The following is an 18,892-nucleotide window of genomic DNA, read 5'->3' on the forward strand; positions in this document are numbered from 1 at the left end:
GCTGATGGATAACTTAGCCTTTCACTTATAGTTCACTGATAATTCCTGCTATCACATCTCAGTGGTGGTCAGAAGCTTGTACATACACTTTTGCACTTTAGTTGACTGACTTTAAACAGCTTGGAGAAAATCCAGAAAATGGACATCATGCCTAGAAGCTTCTGATAGGCTTATTTTGATTTTCCTATGACGTCAAGCAAAGAGGCACTGAGTTTGAAGGTAGGCCTTGAAATACATCCACAGGTACACCTCCAATTGACTCAAATTATGTAAATAAGCCTATCAGAAGCTTCTAAAGCCATGATGTCATTTTCTGGATTTTTCCAAGCTGTTTAAAGTCAGTCAACTAAAGTCAAAAGTGTATGTAAACTTCTGACCCACTGGAATTGGGATACAGTGAATTATAAGTGAAATAATCTGTATAAACAATTGTTGGAAAAATTACTTGTGTCATGCACAAAGTAAATGTCCTAACCAACTTGCCAAAACTATAGTGTGTTAACAAGAAATGTGTGGATTGGTTGAAAAACGAGTTTTAATGACTCCAATCTAAGTCCATGTAAACTTCCGACTTCAACTGCATAGCTAATATCGTCCGAATCCGATATGTTCACCGATATATCATGCATCCCTAATTATGATGTTAGTCTCTACCCACTGGCAGAGTAACAGTATTATGATGTTACAGTCTCTACCCACTGGCAGAGTAACAGTATTATTATGATGTTACAGTCTCTATCCACTGGCAGAGTAACAGTATTATTTTGTTACAGTCTCTATCCACTGGCAGAGTAACAGTATTATTCTGTTACAGTCTCTATCCACTGGCAGAGTAACATGGTATCTCTGTTCTACAGTCTCTACCCACTGGCAGAGTAACAGTATTATTCTGATGTTACAGTCTCTACCCACTGGCAGAGTAACAGTATTATGATGTTAGTCTCTACCCACTGGCAGAGTAACAGTATTATTCTGTTACAGTCTCTATCCACTGGCAGAGGAACAGTATTATGATGTTACAGTCTCTACCCACTGGGAAGGAACATTTATTAAACCTCCCAGAGAGAGAGTATTCTATATGAACTGGTGAGAGAGTGATTAGGTTTGTCTGAACTGTGTGTATGCAGGCATGCATGTGAAACAGAAAGAGGGTGAATGTCACGTCTAGTCAACTGGGCAACAGGGCATTAGGGAGGACGTGAGAGACCAGTGCAGACGTCCATTGTTCCTTATCCTAAACTTTGAATAAATGAAACATAAACAAAAGAAGGAGACCAGTGGGCTTTCCTGCTCTGCACTTAAACAGACACATCTGATGTGCATTACTCCTGGAAACCATGAGGAGAGGATGGCCAGGGCTAGTTCAGGAGATTCCTCAGGCTCAGCCTTGCGCTGGTTAAACCAGCATGAATGTCCTAAGAGATATAAAGCCATACAATATACATGTAATGCCGTAAAACCCTCTAGAGTCAGTTTAAGCTAGAGATATCTGCTTCTCAATAGACTGCATCCGCTTACGTCGGCCTTCCGTATCTACGGTGGAAGGTGACAGAGTTACAGCAGTATTTGTCAGACCAGGAGACATCTAGAAAATCAGAGAATTTCTGTAGTGTCCGAACGGTTTGGTTAACAAACTCATATGACCAGACCATGGACAGATGAGACTCTCACGAACATGTTGGTTGTTTTGGGATACCATCCCCACAAGACTTATCTGAAGATAACCCGGTACCAAGAGTGTAACCCGGTACCAAGAGTTTAATCATCATTCCAAACAGAAATTAGAATTTCTACTGGACAAGTTTAGGTAGGTCCCTCCCTGTTTTGTTCAGCTTGCTTCCATTTTGAGAAATGTTTTACAAAATTGCCATAATGAATACAACCCAGTTTGGAAAAAATTAACGGATGTATTTTAGTGCCCAAAACAAAAGTGGTTAAACAAACCTGAAATATACTGATCTTTCTTATTTCTCTCAGATATAGGACAGAAACTTCAAACTTAATTTGGATAAATTTTTTGACTATATGTTTTGCCATTAATTAATATATTATTAAATGCATTATCTATGGGCTAATAGCAGTAAGGCCAAATTCAACAGTTCATTCAAAAAAAAATTAAGTATCATTTTTTTTTTTTATACCCACAAGGGGTCCTAAAATTCTAAATCAACTAGCTAAATGATCCTTGGTATGACATTATTAAAACAATTCCACTGTTGGCTGGGTAGAAACCCAGCCTCGGCTATGGAAAAGGGAACAGCAGACATTTGACAAAACCAGGGGGAAAGCTTCAAGTGGACAGACACTTTAAAAACAAGGCACTGAACAGCACTAGACCACCAGCCAAGGGTTTGCTATGGTGTTCACTTGAGTTATTGGAATCGCAGTTGGTCTCAAATTATGTAAATTGAGAGACAAGTCCCTAGAATTTGAATTGAACAAGAACACATTGCTTACACACTTAACTTATGAAATCAACTCATTTATGGCTGCAGAGATGCCCTGTGGACGTGAGGCAAGACTTCACAAATGTACAGCAACAGCTCCCTCTAGTGGTAGTCTAAATGACTAGTACTAACTTAAGAACACAGTGAACAAAACATTAAATTACACCTTCCTAATATGGAGTTGGCAGATGGACTCTCGAAGGTGTCGAAAGCTGTTGACCAAAAACTGCGCGGTCTGCGGTTGTGAGGCCAGTTGGACATACTGCCAAGTTCTATAAAAAAGATGTTGGACGCGGTTTATGGTAGAGAAATTAACATTTAATTTTCCATACGCACAAAATGTTGTGCACAAATTTATTTACATCCCTGTTAGTGAGCATTTCTCCTTTGCCAAGACAATCCATCCACCTGACAGGTGTGGCATATCAAGATGAATAAACAGCACGATCATTACACAGGTGCACCTTGTGCTGGGGACAATAAAGGGCCACTCTAAAAGGTGCAGTTGTGTCACACAACGCTACAGATGTCTCAAGTGTTGAGGAAGCCTGCAATTGGCATGCTGACTGCAGGATTTTGCACCGGAGCTGTTTCCAGGGAATTTAATGTTAATCTCCCTACCATAAGCCACCTCCAATGTCATTTTAGAGAATTTGGCCGTATGTCCAAGCGGCTTCACAACCGCAGACCATGTGTAAACGCCAGCCCAGGACCTACACATCCGGTTTCTTCACCTGCAGGATGGTCTGAGACCAGCCACCAGGACAGCTGAAGAAACAGAGGAGTATTTCTATAATAAAGCCCTTTTGTGGGGAAAAACTGGACCTGGTTCCCCAGTGGGTATACCATCCCAGGCCCACGCCCCTGCCCAGTCATGTGAAATCCATAGATTAGGGCCTAATGAATTTATTTAAATCGACTGATTTCCTTATATGAACTGTAACTCAGTAAAAAAAAATGAAATTGTTGCATGTTACGTAATATAAATACACACACACACACACACACAGAGAGAGAACCAAATAACTGATTAAAAAAACACTATTTTGTAATGGTCTACAGTAGCCTCAACAGCACCCTCTAGGGTAGCACCATGGTATAGCCGTACACCAGCCTGTTTCTGTCCTCTTCAACACCAAACCAAGGAGGCTCATGGTTCTCACCCACTTCCATAGATTTAAACAGCAATTATCATGACTTCCGGACGACGTCCTACAACCTATCAGAGCTCTTGCAGTATGAACCGACATCTTGTCCATCCAATCAAAGGATCAGATAGTTAATCTAGTACTGAGAGCATAAGCTAAATTAGTATATTTCAGCTTAACCCCACAACTCACGGCTGTTCTATCTTTTCTGGAAGATAAAACTGAAATTGTAACCAGCTTTGAATGGCTTGTTTAAGAAAGGGCGATACTTTAAACAAAATTCCATTTTCAATTAGTCGGAAATGAGAAAATGTAATCTGTATGAAGGAGAAAAAGGCAATTTTTAACAAAGGATGAGCCTTAATAATCTACTGGAGAGACATTTTGGGTTTAAGTATAATTTATGTACGAGTGAAGCTTTTAGTGAGAGGTTTAAAGCTTTAATATTTAATCATTTTAGCCGCCCAAATATTCACTATATCAATAGGCATGTTTCATTTTGTCTGGTTTAGCATTCCAAATAAAATTTTATATTTTTTGCTCATATGATTTCAAAAACGAGTCGTCTGGAGTAGGCAGTGCCATTAGTAAGTAAACTGTTATAGGACCAAAGAGTTAATCAATGTGATTTTTCCTCTCCATGGTTGCAGAATCTTATCTATTTTTGCTAACTTTCTAATTGAAATTGTGGTAAGTTCATTTATATTTTTTGAGATGTGAATACCGAGTATGTCTACTTCACCATCCCCCCCCCATTTTATTGGTAAACTACAAGGTAGTGTAAACACTGTCTTTTAACGATCCAATACGTAATATGGTGCACTTGTCATTATTAGGTTTTAGTCAGAGAAGCTAGAAAAGTGACCAAGATGTTCAATGAGACTGTGCAGGGATCCAGACTAGAGTCATCAACATACAATGAGACTGTGCAGGGATCCAGACTAGAGTCATCAACATACAATGAGACTGTGCAGGGATCCAGGCTAGAGTCATCAACATACAATGAGACACGGTGCAGGGATCCAGTCTAGAGTCATCAACATACAATGAGACGGTGCAGGGATCCAGACTGGAGTCATCAACATACAATGAGACTGTGCAGGGATCCAGACTAGAGTCATCAACATACAATGAGACTGTGCAGGGATCCAGACTAGAGTCATCAACATACAATGAGACGGTGCAGGGATCCAGACTGGAGTCTCAACATACAATGAGACTGTGCAGGGATCCAGTCTAGAGTCATCAACATACAATGAGACTGTGCAGGGATCCAGTCTAGAGTCATCAACGTACAATGAGACTGTGCGGGATCCAGACGAGAGTCATCACATACAATGAGACTGTGCAGGGATCCAGACTGGAGTCATCAACATACAATGAGACTGTGCAGGGATCCAGACTAGAGTCATCAACATACAATGAGACTGTGCAGGGATCCAGACTAGAGTCATCAAATACAATGAGACTGTGCAGGGATCCGACTAGAGTCATCAAACATACAATGAAACTGTGCAGGGATCCAGAGTCATCAACATACAATGAGACGGTGCAGGGATCCAGATTAGAGTCATCAACATACAATGAGACTGTGCAGGGATCCAGACTAGAGTCATCAACGTACAATGAGACTGTGCAGGGATCCAGAGTCATCACATACAATGAGACTGTGCAGGGATCCAGACTAGAGTCAATCAACATACAATGAGACTGTGCATGGATCCAGACTAGAGTCATCACAATACAATGAGACTGTGCAGGATCCAGAGTCATCAACATACAATGAGACTGTGCAGGGATCCAGACTAGAGTCTCAACATTACAATGAGACTGTGCAGGGATCCAGATTAGAGTCATCAACATACAATGAGACTGTGCAGGGATCCAGACTAGAGACATCAACATTACAATGAGACTGTGCAGGGATCCAGACTAGAGTCATCAACATACAATGAGACTGTGCAGGGATCCAGATTAGAGTCATCAACATACAATGAGACTGTGCAGGGATCCAGACTAGAGTCATCAACATTACAATGAGACTGTGCAGGGATCCAGACTAGAGTCATCAACATACAAATGAGACTGTGCATGGATCCAGAAGAGTCATCAACATACAATGAGACTGTGCAGGGATCCAGAGTCATCAACATACAATAGAACTGTGCAGGGATCCAGACTAGAGTCATCAACATTACAATGAGACTGTGCAGGGATCCAGATTAGAGTCATCAACATACAATGAGACTGTGCAGGGATCCGATTAGAGTCATCAACATTACAATGAGACTGTGCGGGATCCAGATTGCAGACTAGAGTCATCAACATACATTGAGACTGTGCAGGGATCCAGACTAGAGTCATCAACATTACAATGAGACTGTGCAGGGATCCAGACTAGAGTCATCAACATACAATGAGACTGTGCAGGGATCCGACTAGAGTCATCAACATACAATGAGACTGTGCAGGGATCCAGAGTCATCAACATACAATGAGACGGTGCAGGGATCCAGATTAGAGTCATCAACATACAATGAGACTGTGCAGGGATCCAGACTAGAGTCATCAACATACAATGAGACTGTGCAGGGATCCAGAGTCATCAACATACAATGAGACTGTGCAGGGATCCAGACTAGAGTCATCAACATACAATGAGACTGTGCATGGATCCAGACTAGAGACATCAACATTACAATGAGACTGTGCAGGGATCCAGACTAGAGTCATCAACATACATAGAGACTGTGCAGGGATCCAGATTAGAGTCATCAACATACAATGGACTGTGCAGGGATCCAGACTAGAGTCATCAACATTACAATGAGACTGTGCAGGGATCCAGACTAGAGTCATCAACATACAATGAGACTGTGCATGGATCCAGACTAGAGTCATCAACATACAATGAGACTGTGCAGGGTCCAGAGTCATCAACATTACAATGAGACTGTGCAGGGTCCAGATTAGAGTCATCAACATACAATGAGACTGTGCAGGGATCCAGATTAGAGTCATCAACATTACAATGAGACTGTGCAGGGATCCAGATTGCAGACTAGAGTCATCAACATACATTGAGACTGTGCAGGGATCCAGACTAGAGTCATCAACATTACATGAGACTGTGCAGGGATCCAGACTAGAGTCATCAACATACAATGAGACTGTGCAGGGATCCAGACTAGAGTCATCAACATACAATGAGACTGTGCAGGGATCCAGAGTCATCAACATACAATGAGACGGTGCAGGGATCCAGATTAGAGTCATCAACATACAATGAGACTGTGCAGGGATCCAGACTAGAGTCATCAACGTACAATGAGACTGTGCAGGGATCCAGAGTCATCAACATACAATGAGACTGTGCAGGGATCCAGACTAGAGTCATCAACATACATGAGACTGTGCATGGATCCAGACTAGAGTCATCAACATCAATGAGACTGTGCAGGGATCCAGAGTCATCAACATACAATGAGACTGTGCAGGGATCCAGACTAGAGTCATCAACATTACAATGAGCCTGTGCAGGGATCCAGATTAGAGTCATACCATACAATGAGACTGTGCAGGGATCCAGACTAGAGACATCAACATTACAATGAGACTGTGCAGGGATCCAGACAGAGTCATCAACATACAATGAGACTGTGCAGGGATCCAGATTAGAGTCATCAACATTACAATGAGACTGTGCAGGGATCCAGACTAGAGTCATCAACATTACAATGAGACTGTGCAGGGATCCAGACTAGAGTCATCAACATACAATGAGACTGTGCAGGATCCAGACTAGAGTCATCAACATACAATGAGACTGTGCAGGGATCCAGAGATCATCAACATACAATGAGACTGTGCAGGGATCCAGACTAGAGTCATCAACATACATGAGACTGTGCAGGGATCCAGATAGAGTCATCAACATACAATGACTGTGCAGGGATCCAGATTAGAGTCATCAACATTACAATGAGACTGTGCAGGGATCCAGATTGAGACTAGAGTCATCAACATACATTGAGACTGTGCAGGGATCCAGACTAGAGTCATCAACATTAAAGAGACTGTGCAGGGATCCAGACTAGAGTCATCAACATTACAATGAGACTGTGCAGGGATCCAGACTAGAGTCATCAACATACATTGAGACTGTGCAGGGATCCAGATTGCAGACTAGAGTCATCAACATACATCGACAATTTTGTTTTTATCCACTGGATTTCTAACTCCTTGATGTTCTTGTTGGATCTAATTTTAATAGCTAGCATTTCAATGGCCATAATAAATAGCTTACCGTTCACATACTTAGCTAATGCAGCTAATTTAGCCTACTCAACAATCTGACAGAGAGGAATGCTATTTACTCTAGCTAGCTGGCTAAGGCTATCGAACACTGCAACTCTTCCAAGTCAAGGTAAGCTTTCGGCTTTATTCATTTATTCCCACCTGGGCCCCCCCGTGGGAGCTTCAAGTTCCTCGCTGTCCACATCACTAAGAATGTATCATGGTCCAAACACCAACAGTCGTAAAGAAGGCAAGACCACGCCTCTTCCCCCTCAGGAAGCTGAGAAGATTTGGCACGGGCCCTCAGATCCTCAAAAAGTTCTACAGCTGCACCATCGAGAGCATCTTGACTGGCTGCATCACTGCTTGGTATGGCAACTGCTTGACATCCGACCGCAAGGCGCTACAGAGGGTAGTGTGTACGGCCCAGTACATCACCGGGGCCGAGCTCTCTGCCATCCAGGACCTCTATACCAGGCAGTGACAAAGGAAGGGCCAAAAAATTTGTTAAAGACTCCAGCCACAGACTGTTCTCTCTGCAACCGAACGGCAAGCGGTACCAATGTACCAAGTCTGGAACCAACAGGACCCCGAACAGCTTCTACCCCCAAGCCATAAGACTGATAAATAGTTAATCAAAATGGCTACCCGGACTATCTCCATTGACACTTTTTTGCACTAACTCACAAAGTTCTTTGCACATACGCTGCTGCTACAGTCTATTATCTGTCCTGTTGCCTGGTCACGTTACCTATATGTAAATATCTACCTCGATTACCTCATACCCCTTCACGTCGACTCGGTACTCCCTGTATATAACCATAACCATTCTACTCGTTATTTATATTCGTTATTCACTGTGTATTTAATCCTTGTGTTAGTATTTCTATATATTTATTTTTTTATCTTATCTTTAACTCTGCATTGTTAGAAAATAGCCCGTAAGTAAGCATTTCACTGTTAGTCTACATCGGCTGTTTATGAAACATGTGACAAAAACAATTTTACTTGATTTGTTGTTCACCTTAGTCCACAAGCGAAGGGAAAGGTGAGAGGAGGAGAGCGCGTAGACGTGAGAAGGAGTTATACATCGAGCCAGTGATGAGGCTGTATGTGGCTGCTATTAAAAGTGAACTGTGTATTCAGGTGATCAGGGGTGTATTCATTCCGCCAATTCTGTTGAAAAACGTTAACTAAACGGATGCCAGCGCAATGAAATGGGGCGGGACTTACCTGAATTTGTCCAATAGAAACTCTCGTTTTAGTTGCAAAAAGGAATGTTTTTTCAACTGTTTGTACTAATGATTACACCCCATATCATCTAGATGTGAGTGTGCAAGGTGGTATTGAATGTGTCACTGTCTGCCACCTTGATTACTCCAACTTGTCTCTCCACCTGTACACCTACATTATAAACTTTCATTCATAGGCTAGTTTGTATCAACCTCATGATGGGTATAGGGCAAATTCAAGTATCATGTAGTAGCCTAAACCTATCGATGTTACATTGAACTGGGTGAATGGAATATGAATGACAGTCATCCAATATGCTGTAATAGAAATAAGGCCATGCTCATAAAAATAAAAAAAAGAATGGTCTTCCATAATCTTTAACGGCACAAACCGCCATTGCTTATGCTTAGTAGTTGCCAAAGTTCTGTAGCATGTCTTTAACCATTTTAAAATGTCAACTTCAATGGAGTAGGGATGTCCCAAGGATCCCGGATTACTAGGACCATCATATCCAATCATCGAATGCGTCAAACATTACATAATAAAATTGCTTATCAGTTACCCGAAGACAGAGCAATAACAGTCAGATGAATAAAACAACGTTAGTCCACTTCTTTAGGGTGTCTTTCCACTTACCTTGACAACAACCTTGTGAGAAGCCATTCTTGTTGAGTCTAGTAGTAGTAACTACGACCGGAAACAAACATGTAACGTTAATGTTCTTTAGATTTGCCCACACCATATCCTTTCATAAACATGACAATGATTTATGATACCTGATGGGGAACCACAAAGTAACCTAACTGTGGCTTTTGCTTGAGTCACAATAGCTAGCATACATTAGATATCCAGCTATGGAACAACGGATAGTAATTGCAATACTTATTTTACCAGACTACTGTAGATGTTACTGTTGCGTAACATTAGCTACAAAACTTTTCTTGCTGAACATGAACATGACGTACAAGATAATCAGCTAAACTAGTTAACGTTAGGTAGCTTGTAAGCCGTGTTTGTTGTATTTACCGTAGCTAACAAGCAAGAAACCGACTGTTATGCAATTATGTGACTTCAGGACGAGCTGTAACGTTGGCTAGCTACGTTTATTTAATAGCTGCATACCAACTTATTTTCCGCGGATGTCACTAGTTACCACAGCCACAAAGTACAAATGGGGCTTTATCGTAGAAATGCATTAAAACAAAGGTTATGGTTAGCATTGTAGTTACATTTCAGGTTAGGGTTCGTTTTAAAATCAGATTTAAAAAATATTAACTGTAGAAATAGGCTGGGTTTAGACCTAATTATGACTTTGTGGCTGTGGTAACTAGTTACGACCATTTTCCGCCGAATGTTTTGAAAATGTATCACGTGACTTTTAGGACCCCATAGCGGGTCTTTGTTGTCATGGAAATGGTTTAGCTGGCCAACAGAAGCCTTTGTTTCTCATCAAATAACCTCCAGGAAAATACACATTTCACCATAGACAACGAATAGAATAATTCATATACTATTATAATACACATTTCACCGTGTATAGGTACAATCATTTCTGAGTAATCGGATTTAATCAACGTAATATATTATATTGTAATCAGGTATTTTTCAATATGCCTAAAACTAACAGCTGTCATATTTTCGACCACAGAACAATCAATACAGTAGCGTACTGTTGCTGTTTCGCAGCTCTAAAATGTGAGTTAAATGTGTTTAAAGACAGAAAAAGTCCAAGGCTATATTTAGCAATACCAAACGGTGTACTAAACATTTGTAATCGAGCAAAATCACACCCGAATGTATCAGAAAATGTGTGATATGATAGTATGTAGCTAACACTGACTTGCCATGCAACAATTCATTTGGAGGGCTTCTCGTCTTGTGTCTTATGCTCTAATGATTTGTGCATGAAAGAATAAGTAACTATGTCTCGAGTTACCAAGAAAGCGTCATCTGTCTGTACAGACAGCCCACTGAGCATGAGTGAAGTCTGTCGGAAGATGACACTGATGAGACAGATCCTCACGTCTTGTTTCGGACCCAATGGCAGACTGAAGCAAGTCCATAACAACGTTGGTGGACACGTCCTGACCACCTCCACCTCTACATCCCTACTTCAAGCTGTTTCCTCATCGGAGCCCTTACTCAAACTTATAACTGCCTCCATCCTAAACCACCTGTCTCGGTTCAGTGACTGTGGTCTGTACACTGGCATCCTCTGTTTTTCCCTCATTGACCATGTCCAGAAGTCAGGCTTGAGACCAAGTGTTGCCATCAAAATCAACAAACAACTATTGGAGGTTTGCACCAGTTTCCTCAACCAGGAGGACTGTGGCTGTAAAGTGAATGTCGATTTCAACAGCTGCCAGAGCTTGATGACACTAGCCAGGAGTGTCATCTCTAGCAAACCTGCCTGTGTGTTGACTGAGGGCGAACAACAGCATATCAGCATGTTGGCTGTCCATGCCTTTCTACTGACTGTCCCCTGTGGTGACACCCCGGGCTCCCCAGACAGAGTCCGTCTTGGTAGGACTGTGACTGTCTCTATCGAGGGACAGTTCGTGCTAGATTCTGCAGTGTTTCCAGGTCTTCTGGTGAATGTCCCAGACATGCAGCTTCACCCCACAGATTCGGAGAGAACCAGACGGGGGCCCGGTCCCTTCCGACTGGCCCTATTCACGGTGTCTCTCTCAGGGGATCTATCTGAGTTCGGAGAGGGGTCCCTGGAGGTAATGGTATACCTTACTTTTACCACTAAATGCAATATTTTAGTAACCCCAAACATAAATCTACGGCAGGGTAGCTTAGTGGTTAGAGTGTTGGGCTAGTAACGGAAAGGTTGCATGTTCAAATCCCCGAACTGACAAGGTACAAATCTGTCGTTCTGTTCCTGAACAAGGCTGAACACTGTTCCAAGGCCGTCATTGAAAATAAGAATTTGTTCTTAACTGACTTGCCTAGTTAAATAAAGTTATATAAAATATCGTCAAGGTTTTTATTCAATAACGCATTTTAACTTGAATGTTTTCTTTGTCTGTTTGTCAATGCAATATCCATGTATTTCAAAGTCTATGACTGCCATGTGGGTGTTATTATTAAACATTTGATCTGGAAAGGTGCACTGTGGAGCCCCTGACCCAGAAGACCTAATCCTGGATGAGTTACTGAAGCTGGGAGAACAGGCAGTTACAGACCAGGTGGAGGTGTTTATGTGTCAGAGAGTAATACACCCTGTACTGCAGCATTACCTCTCGAGGCACGGGGTCTTGGTGGTAGAGAGACTCGGCATTGCACTCATCCAGCCCATTGTTCAAATGACAGGTAATGTAATATACTGTAGTTATCAGTAATGCTTTACCCAGCATAGATATATTAGTATTTTGTAGTAGGTAGGTGAGAATAAAATACATTTATGGGCCTACTTTCTATTTTGTTATAATACATGGGTTTTTATATATAAATATAAATCCTACTAGATTCGAGAAAGCACTGGTTTTCATATCTCCCACTGTTCCAGGTGCTCAAGCAGTGGCATTGTACCAGACTCCTATCCCTCCTGAGGCCTATGGCCAGGTGAAAGGCTGCTGTGTCAGGACCGTTGGATCCAGACAGATGCTGCATCTCCTTCCACCTGGGGAACCAGCACCAGCTGTCTGCACTATGGTCCTCTGCCACAGGAACGACACCATGCTCAACGAACTGAAGGTAGACTAGACTGAGCCGTTTGTGTTTTACGTGTAACGGAGATAAGAACGTGAAGTAAGCTCACTCCGCAGCGAGCTTGAAATGTTGCCAATGTTGGTGCGATACAATTGGAGGCGTGCTGACCCTGGTTTAAGCACATTCAGAGGCTTGTTGAGGAAGGCAATGCTAAGGTAGCACCCTTTACATATGCTCAATAAACTATATGTAGGTACACTGACACCCTTTACATATGCTCAATAAACTGTAGGTAGACACACTGACACCCTTTACATATGCTCAATAAGAATGAGGTATGGTAGACACACTGACACCCTTTTACATATGCTCTCAATAAACTGTAGCTAGACACACTGACACCCTTTACATATGTTTCAATAACATGTAGCTAGACAGACTGACACCCTTTACATATGCTCAATAACTGTAGGTAGACACCATCGACACCCTTTACATATGTTCAATAAACTGTAGCTAGACACACTGACACCCTTTACATATGTTCATATAACTGTAGTAGACACACTGACACCCTTACATATGCAATAAACGTAGCTACGACACACTGACACCCTTTACATATGCTTCAATAACATGTATAGACACACTGACACCCTTTACATATGCTCAATAAAACTGTAGGTAGACACACTGACACCTTTCATATGTTCAAATAACTGTAGCTAGACACAACTGACCACCCTTTACATATGCTCAATAAACTGTAGCTAGACACCACGTGACACCCTTTACATATTGCTTCAATAAACTGTAGCTAGACACACTGACACCCTTTACATATGCTCAATATAACTGTAGGTAGACACACTGACACCCTTACATATGTTCAATAAACTGTAGCTAGACAGACTACACCCTTTACATATGCTCAATAAACTGTAGGTAGACACACTGACACCCTTTACATTGTTCAATAAACTATAGCTAGACACACTGACACCCTTTACATATGCTCAATAAACTGTAGGTAGACACACTGACACCCTTTACATATGCTCAATAAACTATAGGTAGACACACTGACACCCTTTACATATGCTCAATAAACTGTAGGTAGACACACTGACACCCTTTACATATGCTCAATAAACTATAGCTAGTAACAACTGACACCTTTACATATGCTCAAATAAACTGTAGGTAGACACACTGACACCCTTTACATATGTTCAATAAACTGTAGGTAGACACACTGACACCCTTTACATTATGCTCAATAAACTGTAGCTGAGACACACTGACACCCTTTACATATGCTCAATAAACTATATGTAGGTACACTGACACCCTTTACATATGCTCAAGTACACTATAGCTAGACACACTGACACCTTTACATATGCTCAAAAACTGTAGGTAGACACACTGACACCCTTTACATATGCTCAATAAACTGAAGGTAGAACACTGGACACCCTTTACAATGCTCAATAAACTATAGAGTAGACACACTGACAACCCTTTACATATGTTCAATAAACTGTAGGTAGACACAATGACACCTTTACATATGCTCAAATAAACTATATGTAGGTAACAACTGACACCCTTTACATATGCTCAAATACACTATAGGTAGAACACTGACACCCTTTACATATGCTCAATACACTGATAGCTAGACACACTGACACCCTTTTACATATGCTCAATAAACTGTAGGTAGACACACTGACACCCTTTACATATGCTCAATAAACTGAAGGTAGGAACACTGACACCCTTTACATATGCTCAAATAGTCAAATAATAACAGTCAAGCTATAACAGTCTACCTATACTCTGAATGTAATCCAAGCCTGTCTTAGAAGTGTAATCTAGTTCCTCTCATTGTGTAATATCATGTTAGAATGTTGCTAAACGTTTTTCTTGGAGGCAATGACTTTTGTGTTGATCTGTTGTTTATTCTGTGTGTCTGTGGTTGTGATGATCCAGGCTGCGTGTCAGAGGGCAGAGCATGTGTTGAGGCTGACCCTGAGAGACCCAGTAGCTCTGCTGGGAGGAGGATGCACTGAGACACACATGGCAACCTACATCAATAACAAGGTCTGTACAGAAGTTGCTCCTTTAAAAGTTGAGTCATACTGCAGCACACGTTGTGGGGCTGCTGCAGCACTCTGTGACACGTTATTTAATTGTCAGCCATGTTTTACGTTAATGCAGGTTAGTGCTAGTTTGACCAGCAGAGGGCGATGTTGAGAAGCATTTGATAGTCTCCCATATTGGCATTACTAGAAAATGTAAAACCTTTTTTTGTAATAACATAGTACATGGGATTGATTTTAAGAAATTTGGCTTAATTAATTTGATTAGTTTTATGGTGTTTCTATTCCGAGAACAACGAAACCGTCAGGGTTTCCGTTAGGATGGAATGGAAAATATTGTGCTGTACAACGTGACAGTAGGGAGTAGGATACAGAATAAGAGGACTGGAGGGTTCTAAATTAATATCTAAGGGGCATAACATTTCCACACCCTAAATGTAGTGTAACCAAAACTAATTTCACCTATGGTAGGCCTACAGTATATCTAAAAAAATTAATTAAAAAAATTCAATGACGTGACCCTTCGCCAACAATTACATTTAGAGGATTGGAGGATTCTATATTAATATCTAAGGGGCATTTTCCATTAGGATCTGTGAGAATATCTAATGGCTTTTATATCATTCTAAATGAATTAATAATAATAATCGCTTTGTTAAAAAATAACAATATTTTGTAGATTATTTCGGGGGGGTTTTAAATGACAGTGAGGGATTGTAATCTGAATAAAGGCCAAAATAATATTTATAAATGCCAAAATATAGCCCTGCTAATAGCCACAATGATGCTGTACAACGTGATCGTGTGTTTGAAAGAGTATTTTCCAAGTAAGCAACTATTTGTTTACCTTCATTAGACAACTTTGTTCCAATATTTCTGTAAATCAGTGATATTTATTCCCATAGTAATTCGTTATGGATCTATAACTAAATCAACATCTGCATTTCGAAAGAGTATTTTTTATCATTATTTTATTAACGAAAGCATAAAGATTCTGATGGAAGAAATACAGTACTTTACAGTATATGCTTTTACATTAGGATAATAAAGCATTTAAAGCATTTTGAAGATATAAGCCCCCTGCATTTGTTTATTAGGCTACTGTGCAGTCTGACATGTAAACATACCCTACAGTACATACTTTAGTAAACATGGGGAAGTGCCTAATTCCTTACATAAGGGAGAGCAGGCCATGTCCAGGTTTTCTCGGTGTAACGCTCGTCTTCGGGTGGAAGAGAGGAGGACCAAGGCGCAGCGTGGTAAATGTTCATGATGATGAATTTTAATGATAATCCAACAAACAGAACACTAACAAAATACAAAACAACAAACGAAGTGAACMAACGRACGAAACAGTACCGTGTGGCGAACAAACACAGACACGGCAACAATMACCCACAAAATACCCAAAGAMCATGGCTGCCTAAATATGGTTCCCAATCAGAGACAACGATGAACACCTGCCTCTAATTGAGAACCAATCTAGGCAACCATAGACTTACATAAACACCTACAATGAACACAACCCCATTACTCTACAAAAACCCCCTAGACAGTACAAACACCCTAGACGAGACAAAAACACACAAACCACCCTTGTCAGACCCTGATCTAACCAAAATAATAAAGAGAACAAAGATAACTAAGGCCAGGGCGTGACACTCGGTGACCTTAAGTACCTTCAATAATTGCTGTACTAGAGAATGTGGGCACGTGGGAGACCGGGGTTCAAATCCCCGACGGGTAGGAAGGAGTAGGCTGTCCTTGTAAATAAGAATTTGTTCTCAACTGGACGTGATCAATACAATTTGATTTGATTTCTGATTTGATTAGGACTCCAGTCTACCATGACACTATACTGTACCTAACAGTCTACGTCAGTAACAAGGTCTGTAGGACACCAGTCTACCATTATAAGTCCCTCGCCAGGCTATTTATAAGGTCTTCCTCTCCAGCTTTATTATAATGTCCCTCTCCTGGCTTTATTATAATGTCCCTCTCCAGGGCTTTATTTATTAATGTCCCTCTCCAGGCTTTTATTATTAAGTTCCCTCTCCAGTCTTTATTATAATGTCCCTCTCTAGGTTATTATAATGTCCCTCTTAGCCTTTATTTTATAAATGTCCCTCTCTAGCCTTTATTATAATGTCTCTCTCCTGGCTTTATTATAAGTCCCTCTCCAGGCTTTTTATAATGTTCCCTCTCCAGGCTTTATTATAAGTTCCCTTCCAGTCATTTATTATAATGTCCCTCTCTAGGCTTTATTATAATGTCCCTCTCTAGCCCTTTATTATAATGTTCCCTTCTCTAGCTTTATTATAATGTCTCTCTCCTGGCTTTATTATAAGGTGTCTCTCTTCAGGGCTTTCTTATAATGTCCCTCTCCAGGGCTTTATTATAATGTCCCTCTCTAGGCCTTTATTATAATGTCTCTCTCCAGGCTTTATTATAATGTCCCTCTCCAGGCTTATTATAATGTCCCTCTCTAGCCTTTATATAATGTCTCTCTCTAGCCTTTATTATAATGTCTGCTCTCTTAAGCCTTTATTATAATGTCCCTCTCCAGGCTTTATTACTAATGTCCCTCTCTAGCTTTATTATAATGTCCCTCTCCAGGCTTTATTATTTTAATGTCTCTCTCCAGGCTTTATTATAATGTCCCTCTCTAGCCTTTATTATATGTCCCTCTCTAGCCTTTATTATTAATGTCTCTTCCAGTCTTTATTATAATGTCTCTCTCCAGGCTTATAATAATGTCCTCTCCAGGCTTTATTATAATGTCTCTCTCTAGCCTCTTATATAAGGTCCCTCTCTAGCCTTTATTATAATGTCTCTTCCCAGGCTTTATTATAATGTCTCTTCTCCAGGCTTTATTATAATGTCCCTCTCCAGGCTTTATTATAATGTTCCCTCTCTAGCCTTTATTATAATGTCTCTCTCCAGGGCTTATATAATGGTCTCTCTCCAGCTTTATTATAATGTCCCTCCCAGCTTTATTATAATGTTCTCTCCAGGGCTTATTATAATGTCTCTCTCCAGGCTTTATTATAAATGATCTCTCTCCAGGCTTATTATTAATTGTCTCTCTCTAGGGCTTATTATTAATGTCCCTCTCCAGTCTTTATTATAAGGTCTCTCCCAGGCTTTATTATAATGTTCCCTCTCCAGGCTTTATTATAATGTCTCTCTCCCAGGCTTTATTATAATGTCTCCTCTAGCCTTTATTATAATGTCTCTCTCCAGGCTTTATTATATGTCCCCTCTAGTCTTTATTATAATGTCCCTCGCTAAGCCTTTATTATAATGTCCTCTCACAGGCCTTATGCTATTGTCTCTCTCAGTTTATTATACTGTCCCTCTCCAGGCTCTCGTTATTTTTATTTGGGGGGGGTGGCATCATTCCAATCCCCCATATCTTTTTTATGTATATATATATAGTTCATTCGAAAGTATTTCAGACCCATTGACCTTTTCCTCATTTTGTTACTTTAACAGCCTTATCTAAAATGATTACTCATCAATCTACCACAAAATACCCCTAATGACACAATACCCCTTGAATGAACTCAATACCCCAAATGGACTCAATACCCCCAGAATGACACCAATACCCCAGAATGACGCAATACCCCATAATGACTGCAATACCCCATAATGACTCAATACCCCATAATGACACCAATACCCAGAATGACTCAATACCCCATAATGGACTTCCAATACCCCATAATGACTCGATACCCCATAATGACTCGATACCCCATAATGACTCAATATCCCATAATGACTCCAATACCCCATAAATACAAACAATACCCAAGAATGACTCAATAACCCACAGTGACTCGATACCCCACAGTGACTCAATACCATAATGACTCAATAGCCCCATAATGACACAAATACCCAGAATTGACTCAATACCCCACAGTGACTCGATACCCCACAGTGAAACTCAAGCCCCATAATGATCAATACCCCTAAATGACTCAATTACCCATAA

At 40.7% G+C, this 18,892-nt stretch overlaps 1 protein-coding gene across 1 annotated transcript in view; it reads left to right on the forward strand.

Annotated features, from left to right (window-relative positions):
• Positions 1-10,757: 10,757 nt before the first annotated feature.
• Positions 10,758-18,892, forward strand: part of mkks (MKKS centrosomal shuttling protein) — a 21,720-nt gene continuing 13,585 nt past the window's right edge. The window contains exons 1-4 of the mRNA XM_024142056.2: positions 10,758-11,850; positions 12,238-12,442; positions 12,639-12,826; positions 14,780-14,890. Of these exons, the coding sequence (XP_023997824.1) occupies positions 11,047-11,850; positions 12,238-12,442; positions 12,639-12,826; positions 14,780-14,890 (1,308 nt within the window). The 5' untranslated portion in view covers positions 10,758-11,046. The remainder of the gene's footprint in view (positions 11,851-12,237; positions 12,443-12,638; positions 12,827-14,779; positions 14,891-18,892) is intronic.

The sequence above is a fragment of the Salvelinus sp. IW2-2015 genome, unplaced genomic scaffold, assembly GCF_002910315.2.
Source record: "Salvelinus sp. IW2-2015 unplaced genomic scaffold, ASM291031v2 Un_scaffold2924, whole genome shotgun sequence".
NCBI classification, from domain to species: Eukaryota; Metazoa; Chordata; class Actinopteri; order Salmoniformes; family Salmonidae; genus Salvelinus; species Salvelinus sp. IW2-2015.